General features: G+C 38.1%; 1 protein-coding gene across 1 annotated transcript in view; it reads left to right on the top strand.

Annotated features, from left to right (window-relative positions):
* The window catches only part of FSIP1 (fibrous sheath interacting protein 1), an 88,604-nt gene that overhangs the window by 22,862 nt on the left and 46,770 nt on the right, over positions 1-18,972 (top strand). The window contains exons 9-10 of the mRNA XM_005149333.4: positions 1,639-1,803; positions 10,924-11,061. Of these exons, the coding sequence (XP_005149390.3) occupies positions 1,639-1,803; positions 10,924-11,061 (303 nt within the window). The remainder of the gene's footprint in view (positions 1-1,638; positions 1,804-10,923; positions 11,062-18,972) is intronic.

Below are 18,972 nucleotides of genomic sequence, written 5' to 3'. Positions count from 1 at the left end.
TGTTTTGAAAAGGGTGCTTAAGCAAGCAGGGAATGTCTGACCAGGACTGTCACCTCCTGAGTAATCTTGAGCTACCCATGAACTGGTCCGCCTGCATGCAAGGTTGGATCTTCAGCTTCCCATGCACCTTGTCACCTACCTATTCGACCCTCGCCTGTCCATACTGACAAGTGAGTGCAAGCCCTTCCAGCCTGCACAGTGGATTTTTTAGGTGAGGTGCAACTTGTGCAGAACTGGCCCCACCCTTTACACCTGAGGTTTAACTGCCATGGCCTAGCGAGCTAGGATGGTGATAGCATTGCAGGTTTTGCACTGGATATCACACCCTCATTTTGAGATTTGGCTCCAGGTGGTTTCTTCCATGGTATCAATGTCTGCAGTTTCATTCCAAGCCTGATTTTGACTTGGATTTGTCTTTTTTAGAAGCAAAAAATAGTTGATGTCTCAAGTTGGCTATATGGTCAACTCTCTGTACAGTTCCTTGGATTTAAGCTGTAATATGGTGTCTCCAGAATAAATGTGCAGACAAGGAGTGCTGAGATGCAAGGTGCAACAAAAGTAATTCAGCATGATGCTGAAGACAGTCCTAGTGCAGTTTGAGGGCTGTGCTTCTCCACTTCAATATTAGCATTGGAAAATGTGGGCTTATAGCAGCATGTTTGTGTTTTCTATCTTAGGACTGTTGGAACCACATCTGCCAGACGCTTTTGTCTTCATCATTGTCCTGTGCACTATTTTGCAAAGAAGCACAACACTCCTAAATTGATTTTCATGTGGGCATCAAACAGTGATGCTTGCTGTGCAGCAGTGAACAGCATGATCTATATGCAAGTTAGACCATGTCAAGCAATTATTCCTTCAAAGGGAAGCTGAGACTACTATATTGAACAAATACAAAAACTGCAACAAGGGAAGAGTTCGCATCCATGGAAGGGAGCTATGATAGGAATGGCATGATGTGGGACTATTTTAAAGGTTCAGCTAACTTGGCTAAGAAGCTATAAAGTGAGGTGCATCCTTCAGAAAAAGGGGTTCACTATCCAAATGCCTTTCTTGACTGTGCAAGAGCTTGATCAAGGGAGTCACATAACCTTCAGAAGAACAGATGGGGAAACTGGGAGCTGTCTGATTGCTTTGTGGCCATTTGACATGGAGGCAAAACATGTGGTTTTAAGCAGTTTTATTTCAGGGCTTTTGAGTGGCTGTTTAGTGAGGGCACAGGCTTTGGACTTTCACAGAAATAAGTAAATAAGGTTGTGTAAACCTAAACAGCAGAAGTCTGTTTTGCTATTACATTTGAACAATGCATGTAAATGCATATGCTTTCTAAAAATTAAATATATTAATATTAATATATTATAATATATATTAAATATATTTAATTTTTAAGTCCATTTTAATTTGCTGCTTGGTTATATCTGAAAGTGAAAAAATGTATGCCTCTAATTGTTCTGCCTGTATCTGCTTTTGAGTGCTAGGTACATGAATATTTGGCAGGTTTCAGCTATATACTAAAATGGATGAATACTTATGTTTTATTCTTAGTATGGTTGATTTGAAAAATAAATACACTTCATATGTACCTGCCTTTCAGGTCTTCGGGACTGATGATTAAATATTTTCTCTATCTTTTGATAGGAGGATGTGTCTGGCTGGCAAGCACCAGGAGAAGGGTACATACCTGACCCCATGGAACTTCATCACCTAAAGGAGATAGACATTAAGCTTCAAGCACTATTATCTGATAGGGATTTTTCAGCTATTTCCATCTCTCACTCAAAACTTCCAAGCCAGATTTATCAGGTAAATTACAGAAATTCAGATTTCTTGTTTGAAGTGTGTGTTGAGATCTGATCTAAGTGTCAATACAGCATGTGTCTGTATTTATATTTTTTGCATTTTTCTTTAGTATCTTCTATTCTCAAAATAAGTGTGAAAGAATGAAGTGAAATGTTTATCTATAGAAATCATACCAAAAATTATGTGTTAGTATTTTTAGTTGGTATATAATTCAAAGACTCTCTTGTTTTTAACATTTGCTGAGTCCACACTTTCAAGAAAATAGTTCAAATGCAGGAATTGGTAACTCAGATGGTTTTACCTGTATGAGGGCTTCAGTGATTTTGTCAGCATGATGACATGTTACCCATGATAATTAATCTTTGGGAATTAGAATTATGTTTCTTCATACCTCAGGGTTCCAAATGTGCTTCTTAACTTACGATCTGAAAGATGAAGCAATTGCTGAAAATATTAAAGACTAGAAAATATACTGAAATTGTGCTTTCCTTGTTTGTAACGGCCTTTGCGTTTTTCCCTTACCAGCAGTAGTAACAACCTTTGGGATCTTAGCCTTGGCAAATAATTGTTTGAATTTTGTACATAGAAAACTTCAATTCATCCTGTGCCCTGGTAATGTTGCCCCTGTTATAATGGAGCATATAATAAAATACCATAATTCCTATTTTGCACTAATTTGCACAAATCTCATTTACTTCTGTAAAATTTACAGTTTATAACCAGAACAGGTATATCAGAGGCTCTGTAAACAGTGTATGTTGTTGAAACTGTGTTTTCAGTTGCAAATGTATAAGTGATATATCTCTTTGAATGGATAAAATACCTGATGATTTTATTTTTTTTATAAAGGCACTTTTTTAATGTAATTTTTTTGGATTGACTTCTTTATGAGCTTCAGGTTTTGTTTTTCCTATAGCAGTGTTTTCTGTTGCTCTAGCAGTTCCAGAGGAGTCACATTTTGATGCTGATCATTCTGAACTGGGATTTAATGTGTGAAATAACGACTCCTTAGAGTTGGTGATCACTTATGCAAATGCCGTTGTGACTCAGTAACTTCAGGTTCATGGACCTGAGCTTGCCAATGATTGTTTGTGTTCACTGTTATGCTTTACGTTAGACTGCCTATGATAATGAATACTCTGGGAATGTTTGCCCAAGTGTTCATTGCTTCCTTTTCAGGTAAAAGCTCAGAAGTATCTGAATGGAATTTATGTGTATGTTTACTGAAGAGTAATGCATTACCTTGTTTAATAATACTAAACTGAAAAGAGACAGTTAATTGCATAAATTACCCTTCATTAGTGAAAAGCAGCTGCTCTTCAACTTTGTTTTGCAGGATATAAAAGGCTCCCAGACAATGTAGTTCTGGAAAACACAGGATTCCATTTGTCTTTTTTTTTTGTTTGTTTGTTTGTTTTGTTCAGATAAGTGCATGAGTCATTTTAATAAAAGCTACCAAATAACAGGACTATTTAAGGATGGTTTTATAAATTCAGAGAAAGAATTAAACAGGAAAAAATATAAGGTGAAGTGAGTAAAAGGCTTTAGTTATTTAAAACTGGGTTTAGAAGGACACTAATTGTGTAAATGCAAAACTAATCTAAAAAAATGCAACAAAACAAAATCCAAAAGCAAACAACCTTCTGACTCTGCAGCTATCCAGTTCCAGAAGTGTCTTGGTTGTCAGGTGCCTACCTAGTTGACTACAAAATCTTGTAGGTGCTTTCATTCCCATTTCTCTGCATGTCCAGAGCTGCTCTTCTCATCAGAGAGGGTTGCCTTAGTTTCATTGTGATCCATACTTTGGGCAACTAAGTGTTAATTTCTTCCTGAAGCCCGATTTGGTCAGAGCAAACTGCATCTGGCACTGTGACATGAATGGATTTGTTTATGTTTATGTAGAATTTCAGCTGCTAACTTTTTTTTTTTTTTTTAATGGTAAGTGGAGAAGAAAATAATTGTCTTAACGTTCAGGAACTTGACTGCTTGCTGTGGAAGCTTCATGCCAAGTCTTGCCTTTAGTCCTGTTAGTCCTATGTTCTTGGTTATGGTTACTTTTGTTTTGGTAGGTAAAACATCACTCTTCATACACAGCAATAACAAGTTCTGAATTTATTTATGTGAGTTTATTCCTCACACCTTCAGTTTCAAATTAAATTAATAATTACTTTTTTAAAAAATCAAGAAGCAGCAGTAGCTGAAAAATTAGTGACTACTTTGAGTTCAGAGAACTTCCTGTCAAAAGGCATGGAAAATGACGGTTTGTTGCTGCTTGTGGTCTTTTTAGGACAGTTGTGTTTATCACTATCAATATTCCTTAATACTGTTATAAATGGGAAGTTTTAATGAATTGCTTTTAAAAAATCTTGGTATTCTTGAGACATCAGTTCTGATTTCAAATAATAGGTGAGTCACAGAGAAATATCACATTTCTTTGTACTGGATGTCTTTGGAACCTGATCAAAGGCAACTGATACCTACCTAGAATAGATCTGAAGAAATTTAATTGAATGACACTTTTGCCAGAAGAAGATTTGCTTTGTCATATGTTAATGTGAATGTCACATGCAATACAAAAGCAGTAAGAGTTCTGGTTGTCTACCCCTTGTTGGGTTTGATTTCAAGTGTTTAACGACAAAATTTTCAATTGCTTCTTCAGCTGGCCATAGCAACTAAATGAGGAAGTAAACTAGCTATCAGCACTGAAAGGCTGTTATTCTCTGTAAAACCAGTTAGAATTGGGACACATTTAGTAACAGAGTAAATTAAATAGGCAGGAATTACCCTATTTGTTCATCCTCGCACATATTCTCTAAATCCTGCGAGACAAAAATCCTTGTGAGATTGGGAATCTGTGGTATTCAAAACCGAGAGCATTAATCTGGTATTATTGAAGTCTCAGGTAAGTTTCTGTTGATTTCTTTTATTCAGGGTTTCAGTTTATATTGTACTACTACTTCTCCCATAAGTGAGGTAAGTTCTGTAAACTTAATTGCTAGATAAAGATGTTGGCACAGATGCTATGGAATGAATGCAAATTAGAATGCTCTGCAATATTTGTTTCTTAGGAGCTTATTTTTTGGTTTTTTTTAAGCTTTGTTTTTCAAACTAAGGTGCCAAGCTTTAAAAAAAAAAACAAAAAACAGCAAAAATACCCAATAAAACCCGCCAAAGTCCAGAGCATACAGAATTTATTTTGAATGAGTCTAGCTGTTGGAGGACACCAATCTAATTTGGAACGTGGCTTTCAGTTCCAATCAGAGACTGATTTCAGTGACATTAATCTTTCTTCAAAAAATCAGTGCTGAAATTCTTTCTGATTTCCATACGATACGGATTTCATCTGAGTAGGATATCATGTATTAGTGATGAGCATTTGGAACAATTGTTAGTGTGTAAATAATTTGCTTGGATTTTAATTTAGAACTTTAGACATAATTAAAATAAAATTAGCTTGAAGTTGCATGTCATAAAGTGGTACTTTTTTTTTTTTTAATCCAAGAATTGCGTTAGATACAACTTTCAAAACACAAACACTACTGGCTCAATGGGAGAGCTACTCTCTGCTACTGATACGTACTTTGGCAGGGTATAGGAAATCTGACTCTGAAATCTTTAGCAACTGGCTTTAATTATCCTCTAGTACCATCACTGAGCTGTTACAGAGAAGCATACAGATTTGTCTTTTTGTATAATGAGCCCAGATGTATTTAGAGTGCTTTTCCATGATTAATGTTCTCTTTTACATGGAAATGTTTCTCATCAGAACTGCATTTCTCTCTGAAGCATTTCTTTGTTCTGGTGCCAACTTAATTACATATTTAAAAATGCTTCTGTCTTGCTTAATTTGTTCCTTCCTAAAAATATGAAGTTGAAAGTAATCCTGGAAGAGACAGAAAAATAGTAGGATGAAGAATATGAAATGTAAGATTATGTGTGATGAGTCAAGTTACCAGCTTGAAAAGCTGTAAAAATACCTGAAAATAAAAAAGAGATGGTGTTTAGAAAAACAGTAATACCTGTCTGTTTGATTGTCTATAAAGATGATTAATGTTGTGTATTACCCTTATGAGGTCTTTCGTACCTGATTTGATTTCTTTTATCAGAAAAATATTCATTTTTCAGTTATAGCAGTAGACTACAGTTGACAGTCTAAAACTAAATGAATACTCAAAATAATAAAATTTCTGACGATATTTGAATGAATATAGTGGAAGCTAATGTTTCAACTAATGAACTCTTTGATGGCCTATACTCTATGCCAGTACTTCACCAAAAAGACGATTTTGATAGCTATCTATTTCAGGGCATGGTTAGAAGCAGGTTAATAGGCTGATCAGGCTTTTTTTGTGGCTCAAGAAGATTGTATGACACCAGTACCTTTCGTTAGCTGGGTTTTTTTTTTTTTTCTAGAATGATAAATTTATAGATTTTTATAAAATTTATAGAATTAGTAATGTCTATTGCATAGACATCAGAATTTTGGAGAAAAGGGAGTGCAACAAATAAATGTAGCCATTTCAGATACTGGATATTTCTGTTTTGCACCAGGATTGTTACAGCTTTGGCTGTGGCTAAGTACTTATGTGTTCCCTTGTGTAACAGTTTTATTTTCTACTTTATCTTTAAGATACTTAGATCTTTAATCTCAAACTGAATCCCCCTATGTACATATGCTGTATAACTGAAACATAAAATGTTTTGAAGAATCTGAAATGCTCAGAATAAAATGTTTTCTGTGATATAATACTTCCTATGTTTATTTCTGACATCTTGAGAAAACTATTAAAAAATTAGTAAGTGGAGAAAAGTTTCAACTTTGCTCATATGTTGTGAGTCCTGATCTGTTACTGTTCATGCCTGAGAGAAGTGAGACTGTAAAAACTACTTCCATGAAAGAAACAAGTTAATGGTTTATAGTGATCAGATATCAAGTAGATAATTAGGAACAACTATGAAAGGAATACAGAGTGAAACAGAAAATATCAGTGTGCTGCTGTATGCATCTGTAGTGCACCATATAGCTGGACCATTGTGCAGTTGTCATCCCTGGATGTCATAAGGAGTACACAAAAAAAAAAAAGGAAAACTGGTTACGAGAATGTTCAGAAGTGTAGAATGGCCTCTATGCAAAGACTGACTTACACAGAGTTTGGAAAAAAGGAGTAAAAGGGAATGTATTTGAAGTGTGTAAAACCATTCTGAGCAGAGAGAGGAGAGGGAATAAATAATTTCTTTTTTTTTTTTTTTTACCATATCATCTGGTTAGAACTATGTCAGTTGCGGAATTCTTTAGGTGATATGGCAGCAATCAATATTCAGGAGAAGTTTATGAAGAATAAAGTCATTGTGTTTATCCCAGTTGAGAATTTCCTTTGATAGAACAATAATATCTTACCAGAGAAGCAACCAGGTTAAAAACGGTACTATAATGAAAGAAATTAAGTCAGGATACACAGTTTTCCTAAAGTTTATAAGTGTTGCTCATAAGTGCTGGCACTAGCTGAGCTCTCTGCAAAATGAAATATGTATGCCTGAAAATATTTGAAAGAGATCTGCATACAGCTTTGCTTCAAAACGTATGTGAAAAGTAGTAACTCATTTTAACTCCTCTCACGGACACTGTTTGAATCCAGCTGGTACTGCAGCAACATCATTTCAGAGATGCTGTTTGGAGTTTGAGCTGTTCTTTGAAGGCTGAGTTCATATGAAAATCCCAACCAGTAGTCCATGCATACAGGCCACAGAAGAAAATACTGGGTAGTATAGCATTTAGTGACTTCTCAGTACCATGAGTTGCAGCATATTCTTATAGCTGTATTTATAACATTGTTTTTTAAAACAAATCAAAACTACAGCTCTGATCCATGCTGAGCACCAGCTGCTCACATGGTAATATATCTATATATGCAAAGATCAAAATAGTGGATTTAGAAATGTAATTGCAGAAATAACTATAACTTAAAAAAAAAAGAAAGAAAAAGAAACATGATGCCATCATCTTCTTTTCCACCTTTCTATGAACAATTCCATTTGTATTAAAGTTGCTGGAAGAACAAAGCCATATAAAAACAGTTCCTCATATTAGAATGAGCTTCAGTTATACTTTGAGCTGCCTTGCTAACTCTATATTGTAGATATAAAGATCATATCTTTTTTTCATGTATTAATAAACAAGTTTAAGTCTTTTGTTTTTATGTTCTGTATAGATGTCAGTCACGCAGATTTCTTGCCATTGGGCATCATATTTAATTAAAACCTCCTCTCTATTTAGAAGCCTAGCTTTAGACACTCAATATCAAGAATTTGGCTTTAGGTGTCCCACACTACAGCCCAGTTTGGAGAGATTCTAGTCATTAACAGATGGTGTTGTTTATATCTCTGTTACAGGAAAATTTACTGGCATCGTGGTACTGCCAACTATTGCTGATTGTATATATTCAAAGATTTGTCCTGTGTTAAAATAAGTCTATTTTCAGGCAAGTACTAGTTTGGTTTAAATGTCAGAACTCATGGATTGGTTTGATGTTTAGTGTCCTGGTTTGAGCAGTAGCAGTCATTTTTTCTCCTTCTTGGTAGCTGGTGCAGTGCTGTGTTTTGACGTTCAGGCTGGGAACGGTTGCTGATAGCAAGTATGTTTTGAGTTACTGCTCGGGTGTTTGGTTTGTTCAAGGCCTTTTTCTGAGCTCATGCTCTGCCAGGGAGGAGGGGAAGCCGGGAGGAAGGAGAGACAGGACACCTGACCCAGGCCAGCCAGAGAGGTATTCCATACCATAGCACGTCATGCCCAGGATGTAACTGGGAGAGACCCAGAAGGGCTGGAGCTCTGGGGGATGGAGGAGGTATTGGTCGGTGCTTGGTTGGGCAGGGTGGGGTGAGTTATGGGTTGGTGGCTGGTGAGGTGTTGTATTCTCGTCACTTGTTATAAGCAGTAGTGATTTGTGTTATACCTTAGCTATTAAACTGTGCTTATATCAAACTGTGAGGGCTACATTCTTTGGATTCTCCTTCCTAACTCTCTGGGAGTTGGGGGAGCGAGGGGGGGAGTGAGTGAAAGAGCTGTGTGTCGACTTGGTTTAAACCACGACATTTAGAAAAAGTTGTTTACAGGTGCTTGCTGTTTTATATACTGTAGTTGGAAAATTTTCCGTTGAATGTAAAATTGCAAGGGTTGTTTCTCCTTGAAATTCTTTTCCTTGTGTGTGTTTATTAATGTCATGGGTTCAGCAGTAGCTCATGCTCTGCCAGGGAGGAGGGAGAGATAGGGCGCCTGGTCTGGGCTAGTCAGGGAGGTATTCCATACCACAGCACGTCCTGCTCGGGGAGGGGACTGGAAGCTGGCCGGGAGGGAAGGAGTTAACACACCAGGCTGAGCTCGGGGAGGCAACGGGAAGCTCTCTCTCGGGCTTCCGGGTGGTATCGTATTCTCTCTCCCTGTCTGTCTCCTCTAACATTGAGTGGGTATATCACATCCCCTACCATGCACCAGCCTCTGGGAAAATTGAACGGTACAATGGGCTGTTAAAAACTACACTAAGAGCAATGGGTGGGGGAACTTTCAAGCATTGGGATACACATTTACCAAAGGCCACCTGGTTGGTCAACACCAGAGGATCTGCTAACAGGGCTGGCCCAGGCCAGTCAGAACTTTTACATATTGTAGAGGGGGACAAGGTGCCTGTAGTGCACATGAGAAATTTGCTAGGGAAGACAGTCTGGGTTACTCCTGTTTCAGGCCAAGGCAAACCCACTCGTGGGATTGCTTTTGCTCAAGGACCCGGATATACTTGGTGGGTAATGCAGGAAGATGGGGAAGTCCGATGCATACCTCAAGGGGATTTGATTTTAGGGGAAAACAGCCAATGAACTTAATTATACGTTGTTGCTTGCTGTGTAATATTTTTTTTTTTTATAGTACAGAAGTATAAGGCTCTAGTTGACACCGGTGCACAGTGTACCCTGATGCCATCAAACTGTCAAGGGGTGGAACCCATCTATATTTCTGGAGTGACAGGAGGGTCCCAAGAGTTGACTGTACTAGAGGCTGAAATTAGCCTGACTGGGAAGAAATGGCAAAAGAGAGAATACGATACCACCCACCGCCACGAGGCCAGCAGCCGGAAGCCCGAGAGAGAGCTTCCCGTTGCCTCCCCGAGCTCAGCCCGGCGTGTTAACTCCTTCCCTCCTGGCCAGCTTCCAGTCCCCTCCCCGAGCAGGACGTGCTGTGGTATGGAATACCTCCCTGACTAGCCCAGACCAGGCGCCCTATCTCTCCCTCCTCCCTGGCAGAGCCTGAGCTACTGCTGAACCCATGACAATTAAGATTGCTTGAGCTGCTTCTAAAAATAAGAATGAAAGAGCATGTTTTCATTAAATGGTTGTTCATGTTCCTTTGGATTGAATTGACTAACAGTTTGGTGTGGTTTTTTGATTGTTTTTTTAATACTCTGCCATTATTTGGATTCCTTTGGTTCTTCTATAGGATGTTTTGTTTGCAAGACAATGCCCTAGTGCTTTTTCAATTATAACATAACTTTTCTGTTTTGCCAATACTTGTCTTTCTTAATAATCTAAATTACACATAATGAATGTGTTCAGGACTGAGAGAAACTTCGGGATCCTATCCAAAGCTACTGAAGGATGTGACAATGTGTAACCAAAATCTTTTATAATGGTTGTGCATCTAACTCCAACCCACAGAGAGAGGATTATTTCTTATTTATCATGATATCTAGTAAACAAAACCTACAGGCACTTCTTTTCAGTTCTTCCTTTCCCTTCTGGCCTAATTCTGATCCCTGTATGTTTAATAGGAGCAAATTTTGAGCCCCTCATTCAGTCTCCCTTATTCTCAGTGCATTTTTATTGTTGCTGAATTTAAGCATCAAGAAGTTCCTCTTAAAATGTGAAGGGGAAGAATACTTTTATTTAAATAAGTCCAGCCTGTTTAGCTATTCCATTTAAAAACGTGCATAATAACATTATGCATTTGTGAAATTTGAAATTGACACATTATTCTAAAAATTTGCATGTTTTCCTTATAGGAATGAAAAGAAAACTTATCTAGATTTGAAGGAATATAAAGTCATATGTTTGATTTCTGCCAATTCTTCTTTTTGTCAGGAGTCTCTGGTTTATGCAAACAGAAGTCTAGAAGCAGTTCCAGGTGAAAAGGTTCTGCGAGACAACAAGGAACAACGCAATCAACAAAATCGTCTGAAAGAAATAGATCTTCAGCTGAAATCCCTAGAGAGAAATCGTGTAAGTTTTCTATTTTTGTTGTATTTTTTCCCCTCAGTTTGAAAACTTTGGCGTCTATAATTGCATGTGTCTTAAAATACAATTGAATTCTGCAACCTTCCCTGGGGAGGAATCCCCAAGGAAGCAAAGTCTCAATTTTTGCCAATCTGGGAAACACATTTTTCAGTCATAATGCCTGTTTCTCATTAACGTAATGTTTTTCAAAGTGATTCTCCTCTCTTCTCCCCAGAAGGGGATAGCATAAACAATTATAAATAAATACATCCTAAAAGGTTGGTTGTTTTTTTTTTTTAATGACTTATGTAATTCAGAGTTCTTTGAAGGAGCTGATCTGAGAATAATCTTGTATACACTAAGTTATTGTGTGATTTAGTTTTGCTAACTTACATTTAATTTTATACATGAATTTCATAGATGCAAGAGCCTTTAAAATAGGAGCATGGAAGTGAAATGGTAGTAAAAATCATTACCATTTTAGAATAAGTATATCACATCTCATCCTTATTAGTATTTCAGTAAAAGTGGGTAAGGAAAAGGCAATTTCAAATCCAAGAGCATCCTGCTGTTAACCTAATAGGCAGAAATTATGTTCCTTTCTAAGTCATAGAGCCAGGACTGACAAAACAAAACTGATGTACCTCTCTCAAGTGATATATTCTATTATTTTCTCTCTCAGTGAGTATAATTTATTACATTGCTCTCATGTTGTGATAAGGAAATTTAACTAAAAACTTGTGACAGGTGAACCTCAAGGACTTCAGAAAACTTTTCACTATTTTTTACATATACATTGTGAGCATGCAGTTTGTTCTGTACTGAAAGAGCTACAAAGCAGCCTATACAGAAGAGAATTAGGGAGAAAATATATAAAACATAAAAAACCCACACGAATTCAGAAGCAGAGTCCTAAGATGATAAAGTTGTCATTTGATTGGCTTGAAAGCCGATGTTGGTATTTATTTTTATGTTGGATCTCTCGCAGATCCTCTTAAGAGCACAGGAAAGAAATCATAGTATCATAGAATAGTTAGGGTTGGAAATGACCTTAAGGTCATCTGCTTCCAGCTACCCTGCCGTGGGCAGGGATGCCTTGCACTAGACCATACCACCCAAGACTCTGTACAACCTGGCCTTAAACACTGACAGGGATGGAGCATTTACCACTTCTTCGGGCAACTTGTTCCAGTGCCTCACCACCCTTACAGTAAAGAACTTCCTTACATCTAACCTGAACTTCCCCTGTTTATGTTTAAACCCATTACCTCTTCTCCTATCGCTATAATTCCTGGTGAAGAGTTCCTCTCTGGCGCCCTTGTAGGCCCCCTTCAGATACTGGAAGGCTGCTATGAGGTCTCCATGCAGCCTTCTCTTTTCCAGGCTGAACAACCCCAACTTTCACATCCTATCTTCATACGGGAGGTGCTCCAGTTCCCTGATCATCCTCGTGGCCCTCCTCTGGACTTGTTCTGACAGATCCATGTCCTTTTTATGTTGAGGACACCAGAACTACACACAATACTCCAAGTGAGGTCTCACGAGAACAGAGCAGAGGGGCAGGATCATCTCCTTCAACCTGCTGGTCATGCTCCTTTTGATGCAGCCCAGAATATGGTTGGCTTTCTGGCCTGCAAGCACACACTGAAGCTGGCTCATGTTCATTTTCTCATCCACCAACACCCCCAAGTCCTTCTTCGCAGGGCTGCTCTGAATCACTTCTCTGCCCAAAATTGGATCTGATTGCCTGACCCAAAATATCCTTCTTTCTAAAGTCTAAATTAAACTGCTGGAGACTCAGAAGAACATTACTGCATTACTGAGCTGGCAGCATTGTTTAAAACCTGGACATAAATGCACATTTTTAAAATTTTAATATCTTCGTTTAGTGTTTTCTGCTTTGAGATGAGAAAGCTTTTGTTTCTTGATAAAATGTGCTGTGTGGAGAAGGCAGACTCACACAGTTGTGTACAAGAAACCTAGGTGAGATGACAGCTGGTGTGGGTAACCCAATGAAATTGGCTTTTTGCTAGGAAACCCCAAGTATTTTTGTACATTAGCATGAGGCATCAGTATGGGCAATTGACATGAAAGAGGTGTACAGATGAAGAAGGTGGTGTTTGGGAATAGTGAACATGGATTTACCAAGGATAAGTCATGCTTGAATAACCTGATGGTCACCTTTGATAAAATGACTGGGTCTGCTCTGAAAGCTGGAGGACAGGGCTGTCACTCACTAAGTGTTAGGCTGGAAGAGGGAGCTGACTGAAGAAGAACTGAATGAAATCTGTCAAGCACAAATGCAGAGTTGTGCATTAGAGAGGAATAACTCCCTTTAACAGTACAAGGTGAGCCTGGCTGGCCAGAGAGCACCCCTGCTGAAAAGGACCTGGCATCATTGTGGACGTTAGACTACAGATGAGCCCTACACATGAGCAGCATAGCCTGCAGTGACAAAGGTTAACAGTGTACTTGGCTGTATCAACATAAGCATAGCCAGTAGATGAAGGGAAGTAATTAGTCCCCTTTACCTGGTACTCATTAGACGGTGTTTATATTATTGCATCCAGTTTTGGGCTCCCCAGTAAAGAAAAGTCTTAACACACCTGAGCAAGTTTAGCAGATGGCCACTGCGATGATTTGGCAATAAAGCATTTGAACTGTGAGGCTGAGATGTCTTGATTCATTTAACGTAGAGAAAAGATGGCTCACACAGACTTTAGCTTTCCAATAGCAAAAATAGCATTACGCAGAAGAAAGAGCTGTAATATCTTTAGTAAGTTACATGGTGGGAGAACAAGAGACAATATTAATAAATTGAAAGGGGGAGATTCCAACTGGATTTAAAGAAAAAGAAAATGCCTCTGAGGGTATTTAAGAATGGGAAGCAAGTTGCATGGAGAGACTGTGAAATCTCTGTCCCTTTGAATTTTGCCTATCTGCCTGAACAAAGCCATAAGACATTTGATCTGGTCTCATAGCAGACCCTGATTAGACAAGAGATTGGTCTCTAGACCTCCTGACACTCCCCCTTCCCAGTTTGATGATTTTTTTTTCTCTATTCTACAAGGAAAAGGATCAAGAATTTTTACATTTCTTGGGTGATAATATTTCTTTATTATCATTACATTGAAGGAAAAATAGTATTTTTTTTTTCATGTCTGTGCATTGTAGAAATATGTTTCTTGTGTGTAGGTGATTTTAGTGTTTTTCATGTGGTCTTAAAACCATAATCATAGAATCATAGAATATTAAGGTTGGAAAGGACTTTAAGATCATCTAGTTCCAACCCCCCTGCCATGGGCAGGGATACCTCACACTAAGTCATCTCACCCAAGGCTCTGTCCATCGTGGCCTTAAACACCACCAGGGATGAAGCATTCACAACTTCCCTGGGCAACCCCTTGCAGTACCTCACCACCCTATCAGTAAAGAATTTCTTCCTTATATCTAAACTTCCTCTGTTTAAGTTTTAACCCGTTACCCCTTGTCCTGTCATTACAGTCCCTAATGAAGAGTCCCTCCCCAGCATCCTTATAGGCCCCCTTCAGAAGGCTGCTCTGAGGTCTCCACGCAGCCTTCTCTTCTCCAGGCTGAACAGCCCCAACTTTCTCAGCCTGTCTTCATACAGAAGGTGCTCCAGTCCCCTGATCATCCTTGTGGTCCTCCTCTGGACTTGTTCCAACAGTTCCATGGCCTTTTTATGTTGAGGGCACCAGAACTGCACACAATACTCCAAGTATTCTTTTCACGAGAGCAGAGTAGAGGGGCAGGATCACTTCCTTTGACCTGCTGGTCAGGCTCCTTTTGATGCAGCCTGGGATATGGTTGGCTTTCTGGGCTGCGAGCGCACACTGAAGATGGCTCATGTTCATTTTCTCATCCACCAACACCCCCAAGTCCTTCTCTGCAGGGCTGCTCTGAATTTCTTCTCTGCCCAACCTGTAGCTGTGCCTGGGATTGCTCCGACCCAGGTGTAGGACCTTGCACTTGGCATGGTTAAACTTCATGAGGTTGGCATCAGCCCACATCACAAGTGTGTCAAGGTCCCTCTGGATGGCATTCCTTCCCTCCAGCATGTCAACCGAACCACACAGCTTGGTGTCATCAGCAAACTTGTTGAGGGCGCACTCAATCCCACTGTCTGTGTCACTGACAAAGATGTTAAACAAGGCCGGTCCCAACACTGATCCCTGAGGGACACCACTCATTACTGGTCTCCAGCTGGATATTGAGCCATTGACCACAACTGTTTTAGTGGGACCATCCAGTCAGTTCTTTATCTGCTAAGTGGTCCATCTAGTGGTCATCATAAATATGAGTTTGTTATGCCAGACCAAAAATCCAAGACAAGGAGACAGTGTTTGCTTTAGAGGCTGTTCATGTGTGTGTGTGACTACAATAAGGCATACTTGGCTCCTATCTGTTTGCAGTACCAAAACAATATTAGAACTTCATTTTAATACACTGCTCTATTATACTAAACAGTTAAAACATAGGAGGCAAATAAATATAGGAATTCTGTGCGACTTCAATGTATTGAATGGGTTAATGGGTAAACAAATAAAATAAGCCTGCATATTGTAATCTTTTCCTAGTCATTGACCTTCATATCACTTTTTGTCACTACTGACCTTGTCGATGAGGCAAACACAATCTGAGGAAGTGCGTCTGGGAACTGTATGATAGTCTGTAGCAGGCCTGGGAAATGCAGTGTACTGCTGACTCATTCAAATATTTTGTATATAAATGGGTCAGTTCCAAGTCTCGGTTGCATTATAGCAGTATTGTTTGGTATTACATTACTCTTGCAACATAACACAGATTTTTTCCTTGGCTAGATTGTGTATATTTAGAACTCTAAATCAATACACTGTAATGTTAATTTATAGTATGTTGTCTGTACCAGTGTGTAACTCATAGCCAGTCCAGCATTGCTGTGTGCTATGCAGCACCTGGTAAATCTTCTTCAGGGGGATGTACTGTGTCTTCTTAGCAGCTGCTGCTCTGTAGTGTGACTCTGAGATCACAGCATATGGGGGTTAGATATTTGTATATTAGGTCCTCTGTGAGGTACTTTGGTTGCCAGTGTAAATAAAGTGTTCAACTCTGTATGATAGTAGGTTTTTCCTTCTAACAGTAGAGTAAAATATACAGAAAATGTGCACAACTTTTGTGTGAACAAGGAACAGCCTTCAGAAAATACTGTTTTTTTTTTTTGGTTGGTTGGTTCTAGGTTTTTTTGTTTTTTTTTTTTTTTTTTGTGTCCTTGATACTCTCTAATCTTATTTCTGGAAAATACAGTTATTACTAGAGAAATCCGGACAAAACAGTGTGGTATCTCCTTCCTTATATATGTATGTGACCTACCTTTTGAATAAAGTTCTTATTTGGTGTGGGGATGTGTAAAAAACTGTGGATTGGGTGTCTTGTTTATATAACAAAGTAGTATTTTGGCCATCAGTTCTGTAACAGTGTTAGCAGCAAACTGCTTTCTGTCAGGAAACTGTGATAAAAACTTAAACTGAATGCTTGGGTTGAAGCGGGATAATGTATATTCCATGTTTCCAGAACAATGCAATGATTTCTGGAAATACTGTCTGTTATTCAATAGGTGGCACTGTTTACTGGATGTCAGAGGAGGAAAGCTCTGGCATGCTTCTAGGGGCTGTTATTAGTGGTGAAAATGTCATTTCTGTGGTATAAAATAAAAGTTGTGAGAGATTGCCTCTTGCTTTTGACAAGATTCCAGTTTTGCAGCTTTTCATGTTCAGTTATTTTTCTATCTTAGTTACTTAAATTGCCTGTTTAAAATGAAGGTTTTTAAAATTTACGTCGCATCTAAATTTCTCCTTTGCTTTTTGGTTTTGTTTCCTAGATGACAATTATGGATAGTGTAACTAAGCAGAATTTAGCTCTGTGTGTTAGGGAGTAACTTGCAGCATGTATAAAGGTAACATTATTAATAATTATTTTTTGAACAATAGAATTTTGTATTTCTCCAGCTAGTACAAAATGATTTTTTTGGAATGGATTTGTATAATGTATAATTTACTCTGTATAAATGTGTAATTTACTCTGACCTTCTCTTTAAGCAGGAGGAATACATTCATCATACTTCTGGAGCAGGCTACTTAGTAGGTGCTGGCTTCTGAAATTGTAAAATTTATGGATTCTGTCACTACACTTTATATATGCTGTAAGGCTTCATGGTTTCAGCTAAGTCTGGGACTAAGCACACAAAACAAGGCTGGAAGATAAGACTCTAACATACCTTAAAATTAATATAAACCTCAGAAAGTTGCTAAATATTTATGCTTGAAGTAGTGGGCCTAAGGGCTTTAGAATCTGAGTCCCCCCCCGCCCCCTTTTTTTTGGGGGGGGGGGGAAGGGGAGGGCAAAAGGGGGGCTTAGGGGGGGTAAAAATTGTCCCCAGTGAATTAATATACCAAAGAATGTATTGTATGCATTGTTGAAACACATTGTGAAATTTCAATCCAACTGAAATGTGTCTGTACCATGGTTTCTGGGCCCTTGCTGAATTTCTTTTAGGTTTTAGCTTGACCTTAGTTCACTTGTTCTTCATTTGAAGCCATGGCTAACTCTCTGCACATTCTTTCATCTTTCAGTTTCCTGGAAACCATTGAGCTTATCTTTGTTTTGTGAATTGCATTGTTAACTGCTGCTTCAAAAAAAAAATGTCGAGCTGCCAAATGCGTGTTGCTGAGCATTAATGAAAAGAATTTTATATAGAAAGTATAGTAAATGTAGTTATTTTTCAATTGTGGCTTCGACTAGTTGACCATTTGTGATAATCCAGTTGCATACTTGATGATGTGTTGCATTGCTTTGTGGCAGACAGTAGGTTCAAAAGCACATCAAAGCAAGCTGTGAAGATAGTTTCACCTTTGCTAGATATGTTTGTTTATTTCAAAAGTCTTACAATGGAAACTGATTTTTCCTGCCTAGTCACAAGTGCCTGTTTTGGGGTTTTGGTTAAATGTATATATATATATATATATAAATTATATTTAAAATACACATTGAATATGTACACATTTAATTGTGTGTATACATATGTATAAATAGTGTTGTCTCTTAGCACAACTGAGATACCGATATCTACTTTAAAAAAAAGACTGCTTACTTGTGCTAGGTACTTTTAAAAAACAAGCTAAATCTATTTTGCCTAGTCTTACATTTATCTTCAATGTCCATACATCTCTAGGAATTTTTTTTTCACAATCTAGTTGCCAAATGCAGTATGTGATTGTCAATTATTGAGATCTTTTTAAATATCAAATAATATAAAAATACACATATTCTGTTGTCTGAATAGCTGAACTTTGCAGGAAGGTGACCTATTGCTGTGGATGATGCAGAACTAAAATAGTAAATATATCGATGCTATCAAGAACTTTGATTACCTGCAGGAGCAAAAGGCATGGTTCTTCTGGAAACAGAATAATGTCTGTCTGTTGGGGAAAAACCAATCAGGATTAAATTCATTATTTTATAGTGCTGCAGGAAGTCTTGCAACCATTTCATGGTTTACCCTACATCAGAATAATGAGGGGATTTGTTGTTATACAACAACAATCTAACAGCTTTTTCCCTGAAACTGACTGAATTTAATGCACCTGATCCTGAGTCTCTATTGAGCAACTTTCAGAAAAGGAGAATAATTTGTTCCTGACTTCTACTACAATTCTTTTTCCCTTTAAAGAGGAGGACAAAATAAAGTCCTACCATATATTTAGAGGGTAATTTTTGAACTGGTAGTTTAACATGGTTTTAAATTACAGTGTCTGCAGAAATTAATTGCTAATACTTCTGAACACAGGAACATAGCCATATTTTTTGATTTTGTTCACTGTTAGACTTTCTAGGTTCTTCTGATATACTGTGTAGTAACAT

The sequence above is a fragment of the Melopsittacus undulatus genome, chromosome 4 (assembly GCF_012275295.1).
Source record: "Melopsittacus undulatus isolate bMelUnd1 chromosome 4, bMelUnd1.mat.Z, whole genome shotgun sequence".
NCBI classification, from domain to species: Eukaryota; Metazoa; Chordata; class Aves; order Psittaciformes; family Psittaculidae; genus Melopsittacus; species Melopsittacus undulatus.
Note: the sequence above shows the minus strand (reverse complement) of the source record. Positions and strands in the feature narration are given on the sequence as shown.